Source organism: Rhamphochromis sp. 'chilingali' (assembly GCF_963969265.1).
Source record: "Rhamphochromis sp. 'chilingali' genome assembly, chromosome: 16".
In the NCBI taxonomy this organism is placed as follows: domain Eukaryota; kingdom Metazoa; phylum Chordata; class Actinopteri; order Cichliformes; family Cichlidae; genus Rhamphochromis; species Rhamphochromis sp. 'chilingali'.
Genome location: NC_137943.1, coordinates 3,307,007 through 3,327,411, shown reverse-complemented (window position 1 = coordinate 3,327,411; position 20,405 = coordinate 3,307,007). Strand labels below are relative to the sequence as shown.

The 20,405-nt window shown below is 40.9% G+C and overlaps 1 protein-coding gene across 1 annotated transcript in view; it reads right to left on the bottom strand.

The window, feature by feature from the left end:
* The window catches only part of col15a1b (collagen, type XV, alpha 1b), a 54,484-nt gene extending 34,533 nt beyond the window's left edge, over positions 1 to 19,951 (bottom strand). Inside the window, exons 1-2 of the mRNA XM_080861725.1 lie at positions 19,794 to 19,951; positions 19,474 to 19,529 (exon numbers count right to left, since the gene is read on the bottom strand). Of these exons, the coding sequence (XP_080717851.1) occupies positions 19,474 to 19,529; positions 19,794 to 19,804 (67 nt within the window). The 5' untranslated portion in view covers positions 19,805 to 19,951. The remainder of the gene's footprint in view (positions 1 to 19,473; positions 19,530 to 19,793) is intronic.
* Positions 19,952 to 20,405: the final 454 nt, after the last annotated feature.

The following is a 20,405-nucleotide window of genomic DNA, read 5'->3' as shown; positions in this document are numbered from 1 at the left end:
CAGACTGAGGTTAAGTGGAGCAACCAGACTGTTTTCAGAGGGACTCAGAAACTTCATTCTTATCATTTGCTTATGAAGACATGCCTTCCTAAAGTAGCATGAAAGTGCACCATGAAGACCGGCTGACATGCAGACTTTTCTAATGTGAACCTCAATTATCTGTCAAGTTCATAATATTATTAATAATGTTTTTCTCTTTAATTATTGAGACATTTTACAAAACAAAACTATTTAGATAGCTGAAACTGGTTAGTGGATGTAACCGTAACATGTTTTGTCATTAGTTGGGTGGTGTAGAGTCCAGAGCAGTGGCGAAGCCTTTGGACCACACACTCCATAAATATCACCCACAGAAATATTGCATTGTTGTTGCCAGATTTATGTTTGTGCAAACCTACAAAAACACCTCTAGTAAAGCTTTGAGGGATGCCTTTTAAGGCTCAGCTTGCTCTACATTCTCACTGACATAAATATATCTATTTATTTAGAGTTGGAGCTGCAGCTGAATCAGTCTCTGTTTTTCACTATTTTGGGATAGCCTACTATTATTATATATTATATAAAAACATTTTTATGATATATCAGCAGCTATACAGGCATAAGAAGAACTTTTTGCTTAGTTACTTTACACATAATAGTTCCCTGTTCTGTCTTGGAGCATGATCAGTGGTTATCTAAGTCCTCACCATCGCTATCAAGTTTGAAACTATTTTTGTCTGTGCTGCTTTGGGGTGGACCAAACCACTAGCAGCTCATAGAGGGGGGAGAACATCCCAAGAAAGCTTTAATACTGTTTAGGATGCAAGTTGTAGTCCAACACGCTAACATTAAAAACTATTTTATTTGGTTAAGAATTCATTTTTTCAAAATTTCACATTTCACCACTATTTTAAAGAGAGTCTCTTACAACTTAGCCCGACCATATCTGGTGCTACGCTGGCCCCAATTTTGTTGATCATCATACTAAATGAAACTACGGTGAATCAGGAGGGAAAACATTGCAGAGGCATTAGAAGGGAGGTTTCTTTTAAGAGCACAGAGGGAAAGCTTTGCTTCAGTGTGTCCTTTGGCACATAGTTTTTCGGTCACTTTCTACATACATTTCATACATTCCACTGTAACATAGAAATTGAATAAAAAAGTAAGAAAATTATCAAATATTCATATTATGTGACATTAGATAACATGTGAGAAGACTGCGGTTTAGAGATTGAATGTGTAATTCTTATTCAGAAACAATGAGTTATTCGTGTAATACTAATGTTTTTGATTGTAGTTACATCTCATTCTTAGTTTTTGACTTGTGCTCTCATGTATGTGTCTATAACTAGAAAAGCTCAAATTTCCATCACCATTGCCAGAGAATGGTGCTGTTGGGTAAAAGCAGGAAAATGGCTTCACCTTTAATAGCAAGCGCTCATTTGCTCCCTGACGCAAAATTATGATGATTGTTTCTTAATTGCACGATAAAAGGTTTGGACTTCACTCTGCTGCCGCTCACTGATCACAGAGCGAGGACAGGGGCCCCACGTTGCTGATGACAAAGGCATGACTGTTCTCTTGTGTTGTGTCTCTGTAAATGTTTGGTGAGGTCCAGGACAAAGGCTGGATTGGTGGTAATGACTGGATTGTGATGTTTGTTTAGGTTTGAGTTTACTTGTACTGTTTGCTGTTTTTTTTTTTTTTTTAGAATGGAAGTGATTATTTATTTGAGCTAAAAAACATTTGATTCTGTATATTTCAGTCACATTTTTATTGAGGATAAAGAAACCATTTGCCAACCAGTTACTACAGCAAAACAGACGTTTTGCTGTAGTAACAAATGTAACTCAAAAAACCTCAAGTCTCAGCCATGTGTTGTGTGATTTACTTACGGAGTTGAACAAGAACCTAATTCTGTTATTCAGTGTTTTATCCAAGTATCAGTGGCTATCAACAAGTAGCTTTTACTGTAGCTACATCAATCACAGACTTTCTTATGTAGTTGAACTAATTAAAATGAAAAATGGCAACCAGAAACTGTCAATCAAATCGATTTTTTCTTAGCTATTCTCCTACTGGTTGGATGTCTGGCTGGTCACAGCAAAAAGACCACCCAAGGGGAAAAAAGAAACGCCCAAGAATTACAGTATTGTTCAATGCATTGTGTAGTAAAGAGCAGAATACTTCATTTGAACTCATAGTTGAAAGTACTGTTTTTATTAATGTTATCCACTTCTTTCGTCTGTTTCCTTGTTTTCCACTTATATGTTAACTTAAACTCATGTCTATGCTAAGTCTGCTAAGCCTGTTAGCAGAATCCAACCAACTACCTAACCCAGTGATTTCATGTTCTGCAATTCAACTTTATTTACACAGCGCCAAATCACAACAACAGTATTTGTATTGTAAGGTAGACCCTACAATAATACATACAGAGAAGAACTCAATAATCATATGACCCCTTATCAGCAAGCACTTTGATGACAGCGGGAAGGAAAAACTTCCTTTTAACAGGAAGAAACCTCCAGCAGAACCAGGCTCAGGGAGGGGCGGGGCCATCTGCTGTGATCGTTTGGAGTGATAGAAGGAAGACAGGATAAAGACATGCTGTGGAAGAGAGCCAGAGATTAATAACAAGTGTGATTCAGTGCAGAGAGGTCTGTGAACACATAGTGAGTGAGAAAGGTGACTGAAGAAGAAACACTCAATGCAACATGGGAATCCCCCAGCAGCCTACACCAGCATAACTAAGGGAGGATTCGGGGTCACCTGATCCAGCTCTATGTTATTTATGTTACTCATTAAGATAAGATGGGGCCTGAATGTGTAATGGCACAAGGTGTTGCTGAACGTGCTCTAAAAACTTGAACTTTAAACACTTATTTCCTTAATCCAGTTTCACAGAGAGTGTTAAATCTGACAGTTTTCTGAGTAGGGCTCCATCACGTGAATGAGACTTTTATTGACATGTATGTAATAAACAATGTAATAACAATGCCTAAACTAGCCTGAAATTAACTAGCACCTGAACTCTTGGTTTGTAGATTTGGATAAGGGTTTCTAGCTTGTAAAATAGGACTTGTACAAATCTGCAAATTTATCAGAAATTGTTATAAATTAGACTATTATCTCTTAGTGGTTGTAATAAGAATGTAAGTGTTGCAACTGCATCAGAAACATGAGTCAATGAGCTGATGCCAAATGGAGCCTTTTGGCCACATTCAAACAGTAAATGAAAAGAGAGTGCTTATTTGCAAACATGACCCCAGTCGGGCTTTATGTTGTCAAAAAGTAACAGAAAGAAAGCTGAGCTCTGATGTGCGAAGGCGAATGTTAAGGACAATATTCTAAAACACTTCTTCAGTAAAGACTCAGAGAAGAGAAACACAGAGTTCTTGCTAGCAAGGGCAGTTCCCTACTGAGAGACTCCGGTGAGGAACTGCCCTGGTCTTTATTTGAACGTATGTGTGTGTGTGTGTGTGTGTGTGTGTGTGTGTGTGTGTGTGTGTGTGTGTGTGTGTGTGTGTGTGTGTGTGTTACTGCTGATCAAAGGGTCATGAAAGCACAAAAGGTACATCCTTGGTCAGGAAAGGGTAGTCTCCCCCTCACCCTAAATAACATGGTGAGGAAGTCCAGCAGTTCATCTATATGTAAAGAAGCACTTAAACTAAAACAGACATAGCTACGTTAATCCTACCATAAAACAATAAGAGAAAGTACGACCTTTCTCGTGCTCCCAGGATGTGGGTGTGTGGAATACACACCAAGCCTTTGCAGCCTGTTAAAGATCACACAACCTATCCCTACACAATTGATTATATGCCTCTGAGTATACATGGTTGAATATTTCCTAATACAAATAACTACAAGCAGTATTCTACCATATGCAAACTTATATCACTAAAAGATTATACTGACTACTAAATACAATTTTCTATTGACAGCGAACGTGGTGAACTGCTCCACATTCTTACGAGTATTTACAGACCCTTTTTTCTATACATGCTGACCCCATTTAGGGCCCCTGGATTCCAGGAGGAGTAACCCCTTCACCCTTCACCTCTCTCTCACTTCCTGCTCTACCTAGCAACTGCTACAACAATAAATGCTAATTGGTTTACTGTCACAGCCAATCCCATGGATGAAACTAGGAATTTATTTACAAAAAAATTCCATTTAAGCGTCTCCTGGAAAGACAAAGGAAAATCACAGAGGCATGCGTCTGTGTGGATATTTTGATATAACAGTTTTAGTTACAGAATTTCTTTAGATGACGTAAGATGCCAATTTTAAACAAAAACGTGTCCTGCTTTTGATTAATAATCAGAAAACAGTGATGTAGATTTATGTACATAAATGTGTTAAGATAAACAAGCTGTACAAGTATAACTATGACACATGGGCACATGGTGTCATTTCTAATATCAGTATATTCAGAATCAATAAAATCAATGAAACAGTATATTGACCACACATTAAGACACTGCAGTTGAAATCATACTGTGCTTCGTTCACACATGCTAGCACTCTGCCACCACCTTGTGGTCAAAAACAGTAAATTGGCTAGAGTTTAGAGAAGCCCAGGATATTTAACTGGCTTAGATGTCACAACACAATCCATCAAAATTACTGCAAGATAAAAATAAAATCCAAAAGAAAAATAATACTTGATATAGTGCGATTTTGTGCCTTTTAGTTACATTTTATTTATACAGCACCAAATTGACACAGCAGTGGCCTTAAGGCACGTTTTTGTAAGGTGAATGTTCTGTCAGAGACAACGCCAGCAAGCAGGAGATCTCCTATGAGCAGCAGTTGGCGACACATTACGTATTGGTGTGAGGTTAATGTGTTGTGATCTGTTACAGCAACATTAACCATTGACTGAACTTTTGCCACATTGTGCACTAATGCAACGCCGTCCAAATGACACAATCACAGCATGAATAGTGATCAAGAAGCACTTGAGCTGAGCTAATGGGAGCTGTGATAGAACGCACAAAACACTTAGGAAGCAAGACCACAACTAGCAAGTTGTGCTCTTTCTTTTATCTACTACTAAAATGTAGTAGATAAAAAAATTGGAATTTGGTGTCACTTTTGCTTTTTGTGTGTGTGTTCATAAGCCCGAAGTGTGTGTCTGCATGCGCTCTTGGTTTTGTGTGCTTGAATGTACAAGTACTTTGCCAATTAGAGCGAAAGAGGTTTTGGTTCTCAGGGTTAGAACAACAAAAGAACTCATTTACGAGGCACTGCAGACTGTAACCTTTTTTTAAAGGAAGATTACACGTCATTTTTGAAACTGTTCATACAACATTCTTGGACACTTATCTCGAGGCATTTTACAAGCACAAAATTATGCAACTCACAAAGAATTTATTTGTTTTTTTGTTCTTTTAAATTTGTGTGTTTGTGTTGCTGTATATTTTACCCCAGTAAGTTTGACTGACGCCTCGTCTTAACCAACCCTAAAGACTGTAGCTGGGTGGGTGGGCTGCACAGCTGTCAACAGAGAGGACCTGTTTTCAGGTATAGGTGTACCTCACACACTTTCAGACTCCCGAACATGTGCAGACGCTGCACCAACCAGCCAAGCAGTAAATGAAGCCTGTGTTGAGAAGCTGTTTTCCCATCCCGCCCTCACTCCTCTTCCACTTTTCCTGTGTATGTATTTTCAGTTTATATTTCTAGGCCTTTCTATTTGAAAGAGTGTCCAAGAAAGGCTGCTCACACACTAAAAACTAACACTGTCATCAGCTTATGAGTGGCCAAGAAAACCACAGACAAGAATCAGTGACAACACTAAAAGTCAGCTCCACGGCTAAAAGTAAAACTTAGCGAGAATAATTTGGTTGCTATGCTCCTTTAGGACATTTGAGCGTCATATGTGATGGCAACTAAAAAAAATAAAGGGAAGTGGAGCGAAAAATTCAGAAGGGAATAAAATAACTTAAAGCTGAAATATGTATATGTATGTTGACCAACTGGTTTACAGTGTAATGGAGACAACATGGGTGTTACATAACAGAGGGACAGCAACGTTTCTGCATGTGCGCCTGCACAAAGTAAAGGCGACTGTATGATCAGAAAGACAGCAGCGTCTGTCCTTCTGATTGGATCTCCTCTGTGCCCAGGATGACAGTTGGGACACAAAGAATTCCTGGAATGTGAGAGATGATGGGAGATGTGCACAAACACACTCATACACAGGGGCACACACATATACACACAGAGAAACGGTCACACTTTTTGTGGGCTCTTTGATCTGCTGGCTCAGCCTACTGCCACAGTGAAGACAAAAGGGGGACCACCTGCAGAGGGAAGGGCCATTGTGGCCTGGGAATGAGTTAAAATCTATCAGTCTCTATTAGATGTCTTCTGTGTAAGTTCAAACAACAGGTTACCAGAACGCCTCAGGCTGGGGTGAGGGTGCCCGAGAAATCAGTCGTTTCAGACAAACGAAGAAGTGCTTTACAAAATCCTACAGTCGGAGGTAAAAAAACAAACAAACACCCAAAACTACTAAGGTAATAATACAATGCTTACCCACAAAATGATGACAAGTACAGAAAGGTTTCTTCTATACAGTGATAAAATCAAGTAACCCTGCCTGATCTACTTCAGCAAGTTGTTCCACAGTCATGGTCCCTAAACAACTCTGCTAGAGATTTTAGGAGTATTCAGGTGTGTAAGGGATACATTTGAAAATTAAATCAACACCTACAGTCTAGGGACATTAATTGCCATTATGTGGATCCTCTTACAAGATTTAATTAATTTAAATGGGACCAAGTCACAGTCCCCTCAAGGAGCTTTATAATGTAAGGACCCTATAATAATTATTAACAGCTATGAAAAGTTAAGATAAGATAAGATAAGATAGAACTTTATTAATCCCTCGGGTGGGTTCCTCTGGGAAATTCGATTTCCAAAAAAGCACAGCACCGACAGAAGTTACAGAGTTACAGAATATTATATATATACACACACACACACACACACACACACACACACACACACACACACACACACACACACACACACACACACACACACACACACACACACACACATATATATATATATAAATACAGAGACAAATATAAATAAAATATACGAAGGGGATAAATAGAATAAATAGGAATAAAAAATAAAAATACAAGTGAATTGCACATTTCAAGTATTGAGTCTATTGCACTGTTGACTATTTACAAAAAGTATTGCACAAGGTATTGTACAGTGAGGTGAAGAGGCACTACAGCTTAGTTGTTCCCCCCTCCTTTGTCCTCCTGTTTCCCCTCCCTCTCCCCTCCAGAGAGGAGTTAAACAGTTTGATGGCGTGTGGGACAAAGGAGTTTTTAAGTCTGTTAGTTCTTGTCTTGGGAAGAAGCAACCTGTCACTGAACAGACTCTTCTGGTTGTTTATGGCCGTGTGCAGAGGATGCCCAGCATTGTCCATAATGTCCATCAGTTTCTTTAGTGTCCTTTTCTCTGCCACTGTCACCAGAGTGTCCAGCTTCATGCCGACCACAGAGCTAGCCTTCCTGATCAGTTTCTCCAGCCTGCATGAGTCCTTCTTTGCTGTGCTGCTCCCCCAGCACACCACAGCATAGAAAAGTACTCCAGCAACCACCGACTGGTAAAACATCCTCAGGAGCTTCCTGCAGATGTTAAAAGACCTCAGCCTCCTGAGGAAGTACAGTCGGCTTTGGGCTTTTTTATACAGGTGCTCTGTGTTGCATGACCAGTCCAGTTTATTGTCCACCCACAGCCCGAGGTACTTGTACTTGTTGACCACCTCCACCTCCTCCCCCTCTATCTGAACCGGCAGTGGACCTTCTCTGGACCTCCCGAAGTCCACAACCAGTTCCTTAGTCTTTGAGGTGTTGAGTTGCAGGTGGTTTGTGTGACTCCATGCGACAAAGTTCCTCACCAGACTTCTGTACTCCTCTTCCTGATCATCCCAGATACACCCCATGATGGCCGTGTCGTCTGCAAACTTCTGAATGTGGCATAATTCAGAGTTGTAGCAGAAGTCAGAGGTGTACAGGGTGAAGAGAAGAGGGGACAGCACAGTTCCCTGTGGTGCTCCTGTGCTGCTGACCACAGTGTCAGACGTGATGTCCTTCAGCCTGACGTACTGTGGTCTGTCGGTGAGGTAGTCGGAGATCCAAGCCACCAGGCAGGGGTCCACCTGCATCCTGTTTAGATTCTCCTGGAGCAGACAGGGCCGGATGGTATTAAAGGCACTGGAAAAGTCAAGAAACAGGATCCTGACCGTGCCTTTTCCCCCATCCAGGTGTGAGTGGGCTCTGTGTAGGAGGTACAGGATGGCATCCTCCACTCCAACACCCGCCTTGTATGCAAACTGTAGTGGGTCCTGGGCATGTTGTACCTGTGGTCGGAGGAGGTTGAGGAAGAGCCGCTCTAGAGTCTTCATAAGATGTGACGTCAGTGCCACCGGTCGGAAGTCATTCAGCTCATTGGGCCGGTTCTTTTTGGGGACCGGGACGATGCAGGATGTCTTCCATAGGGCGGGCACTCTCCCCAGTCGCAGACTGAGGTTGAAGACTCGTTGTAGCGGCTCCTCAAGTTCAGCAGCACACGCCTTTGGGGAGCCGCTATCAAGTTGTCAGATATTAACACTTAGATTCAAATTAGCTTAATTAAATGTAAGTAACAGCTCATGAGTTATTTAAGAAATAGAACTGGAAATCATGTGCACAAAAATAGAAGAATGCAGAAATTATAAATAGAGAATAGCAAAGGGCCAGCGACTGAGCCGTGGGGCATCTCACTGGAAAAGTTACTATTTTAATGTATAGTATGAATATTAAAATCTTCTTTTTCTTGGCATGGAAAAAGAGGGGGAGAGGGAGCAGAGCAGGGACAAAAGAATAGAAGCAGACACAGAAAGAGGTTAAAAAACAAGAAGAAAACTATGAGTCAGAGAGGTTAGCAGAAGTAGAGTCGAGCCTCAGGGCAGAATCAACCCACTGTCTGCTCACACAGACACAAAGACTGAGTGAAGACAACCTACGGTCCAAACGTTGGCTTTCAGCAATACTGATTCTTATGTTTGAGGGCACACATGCACCACACATATCTGAATGTCTCAAATCACTTAAATCGCTTTCAAATTTGTGTCCCCTTTATGAAGGCCTGCATCGCACAATGGAGAAGTCATAGGGCTACACAATACAGTCTCAGGAACAGTTAACTAGACAAATCAAGAACGTGCTCCACGGTAAATTTGTTTATTCGTATTATTATATTAGGTTTCCCCATGTCTCAGTGATCTAAATCTTACACAGTATACAAACTGGGTGCTTTAACAAGCTCACTCAAAGGTTAAAAGTGTTATAGCAAAACCTTTTTTGTGGATTTTGTTAGAAGGGTTAATAAACATCTCAGTTCCCAAAAATCTGAATTTTCTGGCTATTTTCTGATGTGTTGGGTCTTACAGTGCTACAGATGAACTTCTCACCTTGAACACACTCGTACCCTGATATTGGACGCACACACAAACACAAACACAAACACACAAGTTCAGTCAATGGCACACTGTAAAGCCTACAGAATATTTCAGATAGAGGACTGCATTGTTGTTAGGAGGTCAGAGGTGAACATCTGCAGAAGGACAGTTTCCATTACATCAAGTGTTCATAACTATCACCCAATCAGCCTAAAGTCCCTTTTTGCTCCTCTCACCCTTACTTCACCTCTAGAAACACGCAATCACGCAGACACGCACAGAAACAGAGTGAGACACACACAGGGAGAAAAAGAGGTCGTTGCTGTGAAGCTCAGTGATGTTTTTGCCTCAGTGCATGAATGTATACTGAGGTAGACTGTAGTCTACCTGTCTGCATATAACACACATGCAGATGCAGACATAAGCTGACGACAACAGCGAAATCTATTTTCCAAAGTTTATTTTCTAAAACTGCTTAAATCCTGTTGAGCTGTTTACATCAGCCTATGTCCTGCTTATGCATTAGTAGGGCACAGGGAACTGAATGTGAGATATTCGGCGTGTGTGTGTGTCTGTGATCGGATGTTTGCTCAGCTGCAAGTGTTGTTCTCAGAGCCTCTTGTCTTGCTCCAACGCGAATGCTAATGAAACACAAGGAAGGCAGTGTAAGGAGGTGATTCTTTAGCACATATGATCCTGTAAATACTGTCACATTATCACAGTTACAGTATAGAAGGTGTGTATCCCACTGGGCAACAGTCCAGGACTATAAGACAATTTGGATCCTTCACGGCAATGATGTCATTCCTGTTTGTGTTTTGAAGGCCTCGCCATTGTGCATTGTGACAGATTTTTGCTGTGAACTGTCTGGAATGAAAGGCAACCTTTAGAGAAATGCGACAGGAAAATATTATCTCATGTTTGCTCCACATGTCCCTCTGGCAAAGGACCATCTATCGGCATCCACCCACTGTGCACCACAGAAACCACTATTGTTCAGAATTCCAGTAAAATGCTAGAAAGTGTCAATTTAATTATGCTTTTTCTGTGCATCGGCTAACAGATAGGTGTGACTTCAGGAGAAATTCCTTCATCAAATAGTTTAACAAGTAGTTAAAGTTTGATAGTATTCATTTACACCTGGCGCAGGCTTTGTCTTTAAAGCTGGAATAAAATGTGGATTTTTCCTAATGAATGATCTGAAGAATCAAAAAGGTTTGGTCATCTCTGCGGTTCTTTTACAACTGTAAAAGACAGACCTAACATCGAAGAATCTCAGGACCCTGCCATCACCCCACCACTTTCCCCACTTGAGTAGCCTCATGGTTACTTGAAGGCTGACCAAAAGTCTAGTTACATGGCCTCACCAAACTCCTCCCACACCAAAGTTATTGCCAGAGCCGGTTGGACTGCTGGTACCTGTCAGCTTCAGAGTCCCATAGACCAATCAAGGCTGATGGGACTCTCTCTTCACCACCAAATGATATATGTTTTGGGCAGGCGGCCTGTCCAGGATCCCTTCCTTGCCACCTGATCCAACTCACCACCAAGTGGTGACCAGTTGACTGCTCAGTAGCTAAGTCATGCAGCGACTGATGGGAAAAAAGTGATCACCAACCTGTGACTCAGGGTGTCTTTTATACCAGAGTTGGCAAAAGTACAGACATTCTGTACTTAAGTAGAAGTACAAATACAACTGTTAAAAAATACTCCAGTAAAAGTACTGATTCAACTTCTTTACTCAAGTAAAAATGAAAAAGTTCAGTGTCTGAAATGTACCCAAATAGGAAAGTAAAAAGTAGCTCTTTGGAGGACGTTTCCATTTTTGTGCAGCGCTAACTGAACCTTGTGCTGTCTTAGCATAATGATAAAATAATATCAGTAGATGGGAATACAAACTTTAACTTTTTATTTAAAAAAATCGAATTATACTCAAATTGAATCTGAAGAAAAAGAAGGATGATAAAGGATTTGGTCTATTGCCTACATTGTAGAGGGCGGCTTTGTTTTTAAATAGTAAAATGTGTACAGTCAGAGGTGAAAGTGGATTTATCAGGTGGGAAACCCGAAAATTGTTTGTAATGTTTCATGCAGATGTGTCACGAGTGTCCTGGCTGATTTCCATCCTCTACACTGAAAGCACACTATTTCTAGTGTCTTTTTTCTCCAAGGTATAAAGTTGGTATGAAGGTGAATGGATGTCAGCATCATCAGCTAAAGATTCACATGAATCTGTGCTACAGCTGATGTAACGGAAATCAGACCATGAAAGCACAGCCACTGTGCAGCAGTCACACACTGTTCTTTACTCCATCACAGTACAAACGTAGCTGTTTATCCTGCAGAGGATTGTCATGCAACCTTTAAATAACACAGTGAGTTTACCTCAGTTTGTTTTGCATGTTTCACAATATGAAAAATTTCCAATCAGACCCAGTATCTGATTTAAAAACATGAGGACTTACACTTTAAATTTCCAGCTAATCAAACACCACTGAGCAGTTCTTACCTTTAAATCTTCTAAGTGCCACAAATGGAGGGGCAGCTGGTCATTCCCTGGCAGATAACAGCCAGGTATCACAAAATCATTTGAGTCTCTCATTCATCAAAAGCGCGGAAAGCCAAAATAGGTACTGAAGAACCGAGTGCACATTCACTGTTCCTCAGGGAACGATAAGGGCTAAGGGAAAGAGAAATGTCTGAGCTGATGTAAAACAGTTGACAGTGAACCGTACCGCAGAATGTCACAACACAGAACTTGGAAGATCTTGGTGTGCTCGAGGACAGCGGTCCCCAACCTTTTTTGTGCCACGGACCGGTTTATGCCCGACAACATTTTCACGGACTGGCTTTTAAGGTGTCGCGGATAAATACAACAAAATAAAACTAGTACCGGTACCGAAAAAAAGAAGATTTATTCATAACAGACGTGAAAAGACCCAGGAAAAGAGAGTAAACGATAAAAACGATAACAAAATAACGCTGAAAACCGATAAAAACCCTGAAAACCAGACATTTCACACCTGAGCTTCAACTCTCGCGGCCCGGTACCAAACGACTCACGGACCGGGACCGGTCCGAGGCCCGGGGGTTGGGGACCGCTGCTCTAGGACAAAAGCTTGTTGTGAGGAAATTAAATTGCTACATGTATATTGTGTATGAGCTCTCTCCTGGATAGAAAATTTGGGATTTGCTGTGCCATAACTTCCCTTTAAGCTTGGAGTACAGCATCACGAAAATCAAGTTTGCATTACTTGGGATTTAGAGTTTTAACAAACTGAGTGTGTGTTTATGTGACACTCTCTATCTGCAAACAGGAAAAGATGGGCATAATTTCTGTGCCCACAGAGTCAGACCCAAAACGCAAAATCATTCCCAAGCATAAACACAGACGCAGAAGAACCGTGTACTGTCAACATTTTCCTTAAACTTGGACATTTCGTGGCCTGTTTAGCAGAGGTAAATGAGTGAGTGCAACAGTTTGTCATGTAAAGTCAGACAGACAGGAACATGAAAGAAATTTGGGACGATTCAGACACTTACATCTGTAAATCTGTACGAAGCAGTGTTGTGGACAGACTTGTCCATAAAACCCTCAAAAATGTATTTTGAGATCAATCTGTAGCACAAATTTTAAGGGTGGGGCTTTAACAAAAGGGAACGCCATTCAATTTTAGCCCGATTGCTATACTGCATTCACTTTAAATTAAGATGTATTTAAGGTTAGGAAAATGTGAGTGGAGCTAACAATGAGAAGAAATATCGTCAAACAAACTGGGCTCCTCTCATAGGCAGTTGCTGTCTGATGTGATCTCAGTAGCTTTAAACTCATTTTCATAGCTCTGTGGCTTCCAACAGTCTGCAGATGATTGTGAACTGAGGAGCCACAATTCTTCCATAAGATAAACAGCTGGTCACCACTGACCTCAGGTATACAGTTCAATTCAGTTTTGTTTATATAGTGCCAAATCATGACAGCAGTCGCCTCAAGGAGTTTTATATTGTAAGGTAAAGATCCTACCATAACACAGAGAAAACCCCAACAGTCAAAGGATATATACAGATAGTCCGGCTCACTCACACATGTAGGCAAGCTGACCCACCATACACACTACAGTACAAAGAGATGCTGTTATCTTTTAACCCATATGACAATAAAACCTTTACTATCATCCAGCATACAGTATTTTTCTTTTTTTATTTCTTTTCTATCCAGAGAGAGACAATTATCCTCTAAGACCTGAATGTATGCCAAAACATGAGAAGCTCACAATGGGGCTGGGCTACAGCTACAAGCACAGTGGCAGTTAAAGCTATGTCATTGCTGCAGTCATAGTCACGCCTACAGCCTGTCTCTGCACATGTTTTTAACTGCAGAAAACTTGGACTTGTCATAGAAGGGGTAGCACATTCATGATGGCTGCATTCCATCTGGCTGAGGCTATGCTGTTTTGATTGCTTGGGCTTACAGAGACACATAATAGAGTTGAAGCATCATTTATTCCACTGGTACTTTCCCTCCTGCAGTTAGTGAAAATGTATACTGGGGGAAAAAAGCCATAATTCCTTGAAGCAGTCTGCAGCTAGGATATCTATCTAGCTATATCTAGCAGGCGGAGCTGAGACCATGTCATTGGGTTATTTTCCCACTAAAGGAGTCCAAATGAGTGTATACATCTAAAATCATGGACTTGCTAGTGTATAAAAGGGAAATAGAGGTTTGTGGTATGTCTCTCAAGCTGTCAAACTGAAACACCACACTTCACACCACCCTGAATCCTCCCTTAGTTATGCTGCAATAGGTGTAGGCTGCTGGGGGAGTCCTTTGATTCACATTGAGTATTTCCTCTTCAGTCACCTTTCTCACTCACTATGTGTTAATAGACCTCTCTGCACTTAATCATCTTGCTATTAATCTCTGGCTCTTCCACAGCATGTCTTTATCCTGTTTCCCTTCTATCACTCCAAACATCACAGCAGATGGCCCCGCCCCTCCCTGAGCCTGGTTCTGCTGGAGGTTTCTTCCTGTTAAAAGGGAGTTTTTCCTTCCCACTGTCGCAAAAGTGCTGCTCATAGGGGGTCATATGATTATTGGGGTTTTCTCTGTATGTATTACTGTAGGGTCGACCTTACAATATAAAGTGCTTTGAGGCGATAGTTGTTGTGATTTGGCGCTGTGTAAATAAAGTTGAATTGAATTGAATTCACTAAACCAGCAAGAGTGAGAAGATGGAACACAAACTCATTTTTGACTACTTTTCTGACAGTAACATAAAGGGAGTAAAGCCTGACATTTGAGGCACAGTGCCATACACACTAACACACATTTTCCTTACATATACAAAAAACTAACTACGCTGATGTCCACCCGAACTCTCAAGAAGGTTTTAAATGTGGCATATTTGTGGGAAGTGGCTCAGTTAAGAGTTTCATAAGTTTCATAAGTTAAACTTAAAACGTTCTCCTTCTCTGAAATCATCTGGAAATATTGTGTTCAAAATGACAACGTGTATCAAAAGTTGGAGAAGCAGGACATTTCTTCATTTGGTTTCTGTGTCAGGTTCTTGTGTGTATGTGCTCTGTACATGCACCAGTTTCATGAGAGTTACGTATCTTTATGTCTCTAAAACACTGGTTTAACATTTAGCTGTGAGGCTATGCAGAGACATTTGCAAGAGTGATAAACAATGCTAAACAATTCAGATGAAGCTCAGCGGGTCCCCCCCCCCCCCCCCATGGTATCATGTGTGTCCCTATCTTTATAATATACTGTATTATGTTATAGTGATTGATGCTCATATTCAACACGACCAAAGATTCGTACAACAAGATTAGTCTGTGAAGGTTCTCAGTCATCCAGGTCATCATAGTCTAAAGAGCTTGGAGAGAAAAGCATCTGGACTTCTTTGAGTTCTTTGAGTTTAAAGAACAAGTACAAGTTTCACTTAATGTGCTAAAAGCTCTAAACGCCCAGTTGCAAAACTTTTTCTACTTTTTCATCAGTGTGAAAAGCTGATAAGGTAAAACCCTACAATAATACAGAGAAAACCCTACTTGGTGACAGTGGGAAGGAAAAAATCCCCTTTAAGAGGAAGAAACCTCTGACAGAACCAGGTTCTGGAGGAAGATGGGAGAAAAGCCAAAAGTCACAGCCAATCAAAATAAAGCTTAAAACAATTGCGATTAATTGTGCAAATACAGAAGCTTAACTCACATAAATTAGTGAAGTTTCAGACTTTTTTTCAGTTGGAAAAATGCTGTCTTTATATGCTTGATGCCCCAAAGCACAGATAGAGTGTAAGAGACACACAATGATAGTGATTCATGGCCAGCTTTTTTGAAAGAAACCATGGAAACAGTGTACTCAAACAGCAACAACAAACAGCTTCTCTTGAATGTTATGTTTGTTTTGTAAAAGCCATTACTTCAAGCTGTAAATCTGAATATTTATCTTCAAAAAAATCATCAGGTCAAACCAATAAATGCTTCTGATATTCCTTTCATTTCCTCGGCAGCAGCACAAATCCCCCTTCTTTCCTCATTTTGAACCCAGGCACACGCAGTTTTTCTGAAAATGCTAAAGGGTCCCAAAGTCAGAGCACTACATCACCTCTTTGAGCATCACATCATGGAAAATATGAAAGAAAGGCTATTTTGACTGGAAATTGAAAGGACCCTCAAAGAAACACCCATTATGCTGAGACTTTTTCCCCCCCATTAAAAACAGAGCTGACCGTTACACTCATAAACCAATGGCACCTTTTACAGTTGGCCCATTGTGCCCAACTGTGTTCAAATCAAAGTCACTCTGGCTGAATGAGCACATTCCAGGCAGGACGTGGGACTGCAGCGAGGGCTCTCAGTGCTGTAATATACTGAAGACATTTAGGTAAAGGGTCTTTGATACACCTCTATAACATGCTTGCTTTCCAGGTTTTAGTCATAAAACACCAAAGGGAGCTTGGAGGGAGTTTTACTCCAGTAACATCAGAGACTGAATAAGGTCAGGAGTAAAAGTGATGTGAGGTCTTGGGTAAAACTGTTAAAAAGAAAGGCGGGCAACTGTCAAGTGCTAGTAAATGGCGGAAATTATGTTGTGGGCAGCAGAGAGAATTGAGTTGACATTTGGCTATAACTAAGGTTTTTACACTAACAGGACTGACATTGTCAGCAGCACAATAATATGACTTGGTTTTACTGTACAGAGGAAACACGTCAGAAACAAGACTCCTACTGGGCTCACCTCACATTCATTTATATTGGCTAAACATTGAATCCTTTCAGGGCAATTCAACCAACGGTAAATGGAAAGTGAAGGTTCCTGGAGCTGGGGCATTTTTTTCGGTGGGGGAGTGGGGGTCTGAAGTATGGAAAACAGTTTTCAGCTGAAATTGCAGTGTAGTCTACAAATGTGTAAATCATGAATGACGATGAAGTCCACTCTGACCACTAAATTTAAGTCCAGTGTTGTGATTTCAGCCCTTAAAAGCATACCTAAAAGAAGTTATCTGATTTCAAGTTTCTAAACTCAGGAGAGTGTTTTTCCCACTGGCTCGTTTGGACAGAGCACTCATATATTCTAGACATGCATCCAGTGGACATTAAACTGATTTTAAACTGCCAGGTTAACAGCAGTGACCAATGGGACATTTGTGTGTGAGAAGAATTCACAGTGAGGAAGTGGGCTTCGTTTGTCTTTGCGTCCACCAAGGACTGCTACATAACATGCTCACGTTGTAAGAATGTATCTGACATGAAGAATTTCCTGTTGTGCTACATGTAAGGACATCTTTGTGAAATGACACTATCGGGAGTTCATAGGTGAAAACTATCCATGTTCAGGGTGAGCTGATTGATTTCCAAAATCTTTAGGTTGTATCAGTGTAGACCCAAGTTTGTTTACATTTCAGGCCCACACTGTATTATCAAAAATATTCACTCGTCTGCCTTCCACTTAAATTCATCCCAAAGGTTTTCTGTTGGGTTGAAGTCAGAACTCTGCACAGGCCAGTCAAGATCTTCTACACCAGACTCCATGTCGTTATGGCCCACGCTTTGTGCACTAATGTGTGGATCCCTAAACTTTTCCTACAAAGCTGGAAGCATGACATTGTCCAAAATGTCTTGGTATGCTCAAGTATTAAGAACTTCTTTTACTAGAACTAAGCGGCACAGCCATCTGTGGTGACTGGTTAGGGGTGAGGGAACCTTGCCCACTTCCAAGTCTTCAGACAGAATAATGCTTCCTTAACCGTCCCAAATAACCACCACAAGCTTCTAGGACCAAATCAACTCACACAGCTGGTTTTTTTTTGGTTAAAACAGCTGTGGGGTGCTGTACACTCTAGACTGTAAACGTATTAATGTCATTGCTGGATTTCTGCATTTTAAGACGAGATCGAAAGGCACTGACTCATTTTGTTAGCCTCGAGCTGCTATCGGAGGAGCTGTAGCTTTTTGCCTCAAGTCTCAACCCACAGGTTGCTGCTTTCTCTGGGTGCTGTGGGCACGCACAGTGTCACGAGCTGTGTGAATAATCAATATCTCAGTGTTGACAAGTCTTTCCGAGACATATCAAGAACATGAGTTCTAACCAGATGTTCTAACATTATTTTTATCATCCATTGTCAAACATCACCTACACACCACTGACATCAAACTGGCACAGGATCAAAACATGCCACTCATAACTCACTGCACGCACACACACACGCACGCACGCACGCACGCACGCACACACACACACACGCACACACACACACACACACACACACACACACACACACACACACACACACACACACACACACACACACACACACACACACACACACACACACACACACAGAGGAAACCCCCTCACAGCATTACCATACAAACACTTCACTTCTCACCCTGGTGCAGAGTTTGACTTCTCTGCCACTTCTACCTACATCATCATACGTAAAGGATTTAGGGGACAGAGGAAGCCTGGCCCATTCCCAAACAAACAAATAAACCATCACTCTCCTGCTGAGCTGTGAGCCGAGCCCCACAGCAGGCAGCCGCTGAATGAAAAGCACCACAGCAGGCAGAGGTGTGATAATGGAAATGGGAAGGGGGCTGAACCATATTGTGTGACTCATAATGGATCTGTGTGAGAGCAGTGGATTCAAGTCCAGACTCTTTTGTTGGCATTAAAGACGGTTAACTGCTATTTTGAGGAAGTTTTAAGCCATTTGTTTTACAAGAACTCTCCACCAGTTTAAGCTCTGCAAATTATTTGGGAATTAGTGAGGACAGGGTAGAAAGATGCTTTTTGGAGAAAAGCCTGTGAGGTCTGAGTGTTTTACATGATGTAAATCAGAATCTTAAATTATTTTACTAGATCATGTATGATTACCAGATGTTATCTAGCTGGAGAATAAGCACATAATTGTGCATGAATCCAAAGCAAAAATTAGATTTTTTGATGTATATTTATCAGATGATAATTTGAGCTAAAGGAGAGTGCAGCATAAAAAACTAGTAAGTTAGTTGACATGCTAGCAGACCAGACACTGAATTGTCCATTCCTGAAAGATTTATTCTTGTGATTTTAGTCTTTGAGAGGAAAATCCTAGTTGTTAAAAGTCATTTTTAAGAACTAGGATTTGTCAATAGTTTGTTTTTTTGTAAGGTTTCAACATTACCCTGAGAAATTTCATCAAGCATCTCTCACCTAAGGAAAGTTCACTTAAAATCCCTAAAAGACAATGACTCGCTTGAGAAATACCGTATAGAAACGTCTACAACCGTAGATCAATAATTTGGCATCATAGTTAACTTATATGCTTACTTATTATGTGTCGATCGCTTTAAAACACTTTTGCTGTCTATAGTTCAGTGGGATTAATCATCAACACTAGGAAACATGTCCCTCCTTAGATCAAGCATCTCTGGGTCACTGTCCCATTTTCTTTTTGCAATCGCAGACCCGTCCCAGCTGTTACTTTCTTTATACAGGCCATGCTGAGCTGCAGCTGCGTGAACCTTACCTTCTGTAACCTGCAGAGCCGCTGCCAGCCAGCACAGCAGCATGGTCAGACACCATCTAAGAAGACACATCAGACACATAATGAAAGTTGCATTTGGAGAAATTCTGCATAGACTTAAAAAAAAAAAAGAAAGTTAAAACACACTGCAAAAAAGTTCATGACATCGATTTAAAATTCCAGCTGAAATGTAATAGCAGAAATCTAGCAGTGTATAGAAGAAATGAACAGGTCTGCTCTGAGAAATGCTTTTATAATTTCAATAATAATAATAATAAAAATGCAGAAAATGTTGAGGTAAGATATAAATAACAGCTTCTTACCGCTGAGACATTTCAGTAAATACGCAAATCCAGCTTTGGAAGTAAACTCCAAGTACATGTGTGAGGCAAACTTTGTGGTCCCTCTGCCTGACTGTGCAGACCTGAAGTCACAGTGCTGCTCTCTCTCCCTCCCTCTCTCCCTCTCTCTCTCAGCACAAAGACTCCCTCAGTTCTGTCTCTGACTCTTAGGACCCACACAGTTGGGAAATTTGACTCGCTTGAAGGAAAAAAACGTACTCTTTAGACCTTCTTTGTTAACCTGCTGGTTGAGACAATTTCCTTTGATTGATAATAACGTGATGGGCTGTTATTTAAAGTTAAACGCATCTACCAGTGAATCGACTTTCTATGTACAATACTGTTTAGAGTGCTTTCATTCATTGTACCTGCAGGGATATATTTGTATCATTGAAGTGAAAGAAATCCTGTAATGCTTCCTAATGAAAGAGTGACACAATGACGAAGTCAAAGAACATGGCCGGAGCTTCCTGGTTGTCCTGGGTCAAAGATTTGTTGTTGGTCACCCAGTGATCCTCACTTCCCCCATCCCCTGTTTCATTCTGTACACACTCACCCTGAGAGATCACTTTACTGCCTTTCTCCTATAAAGTA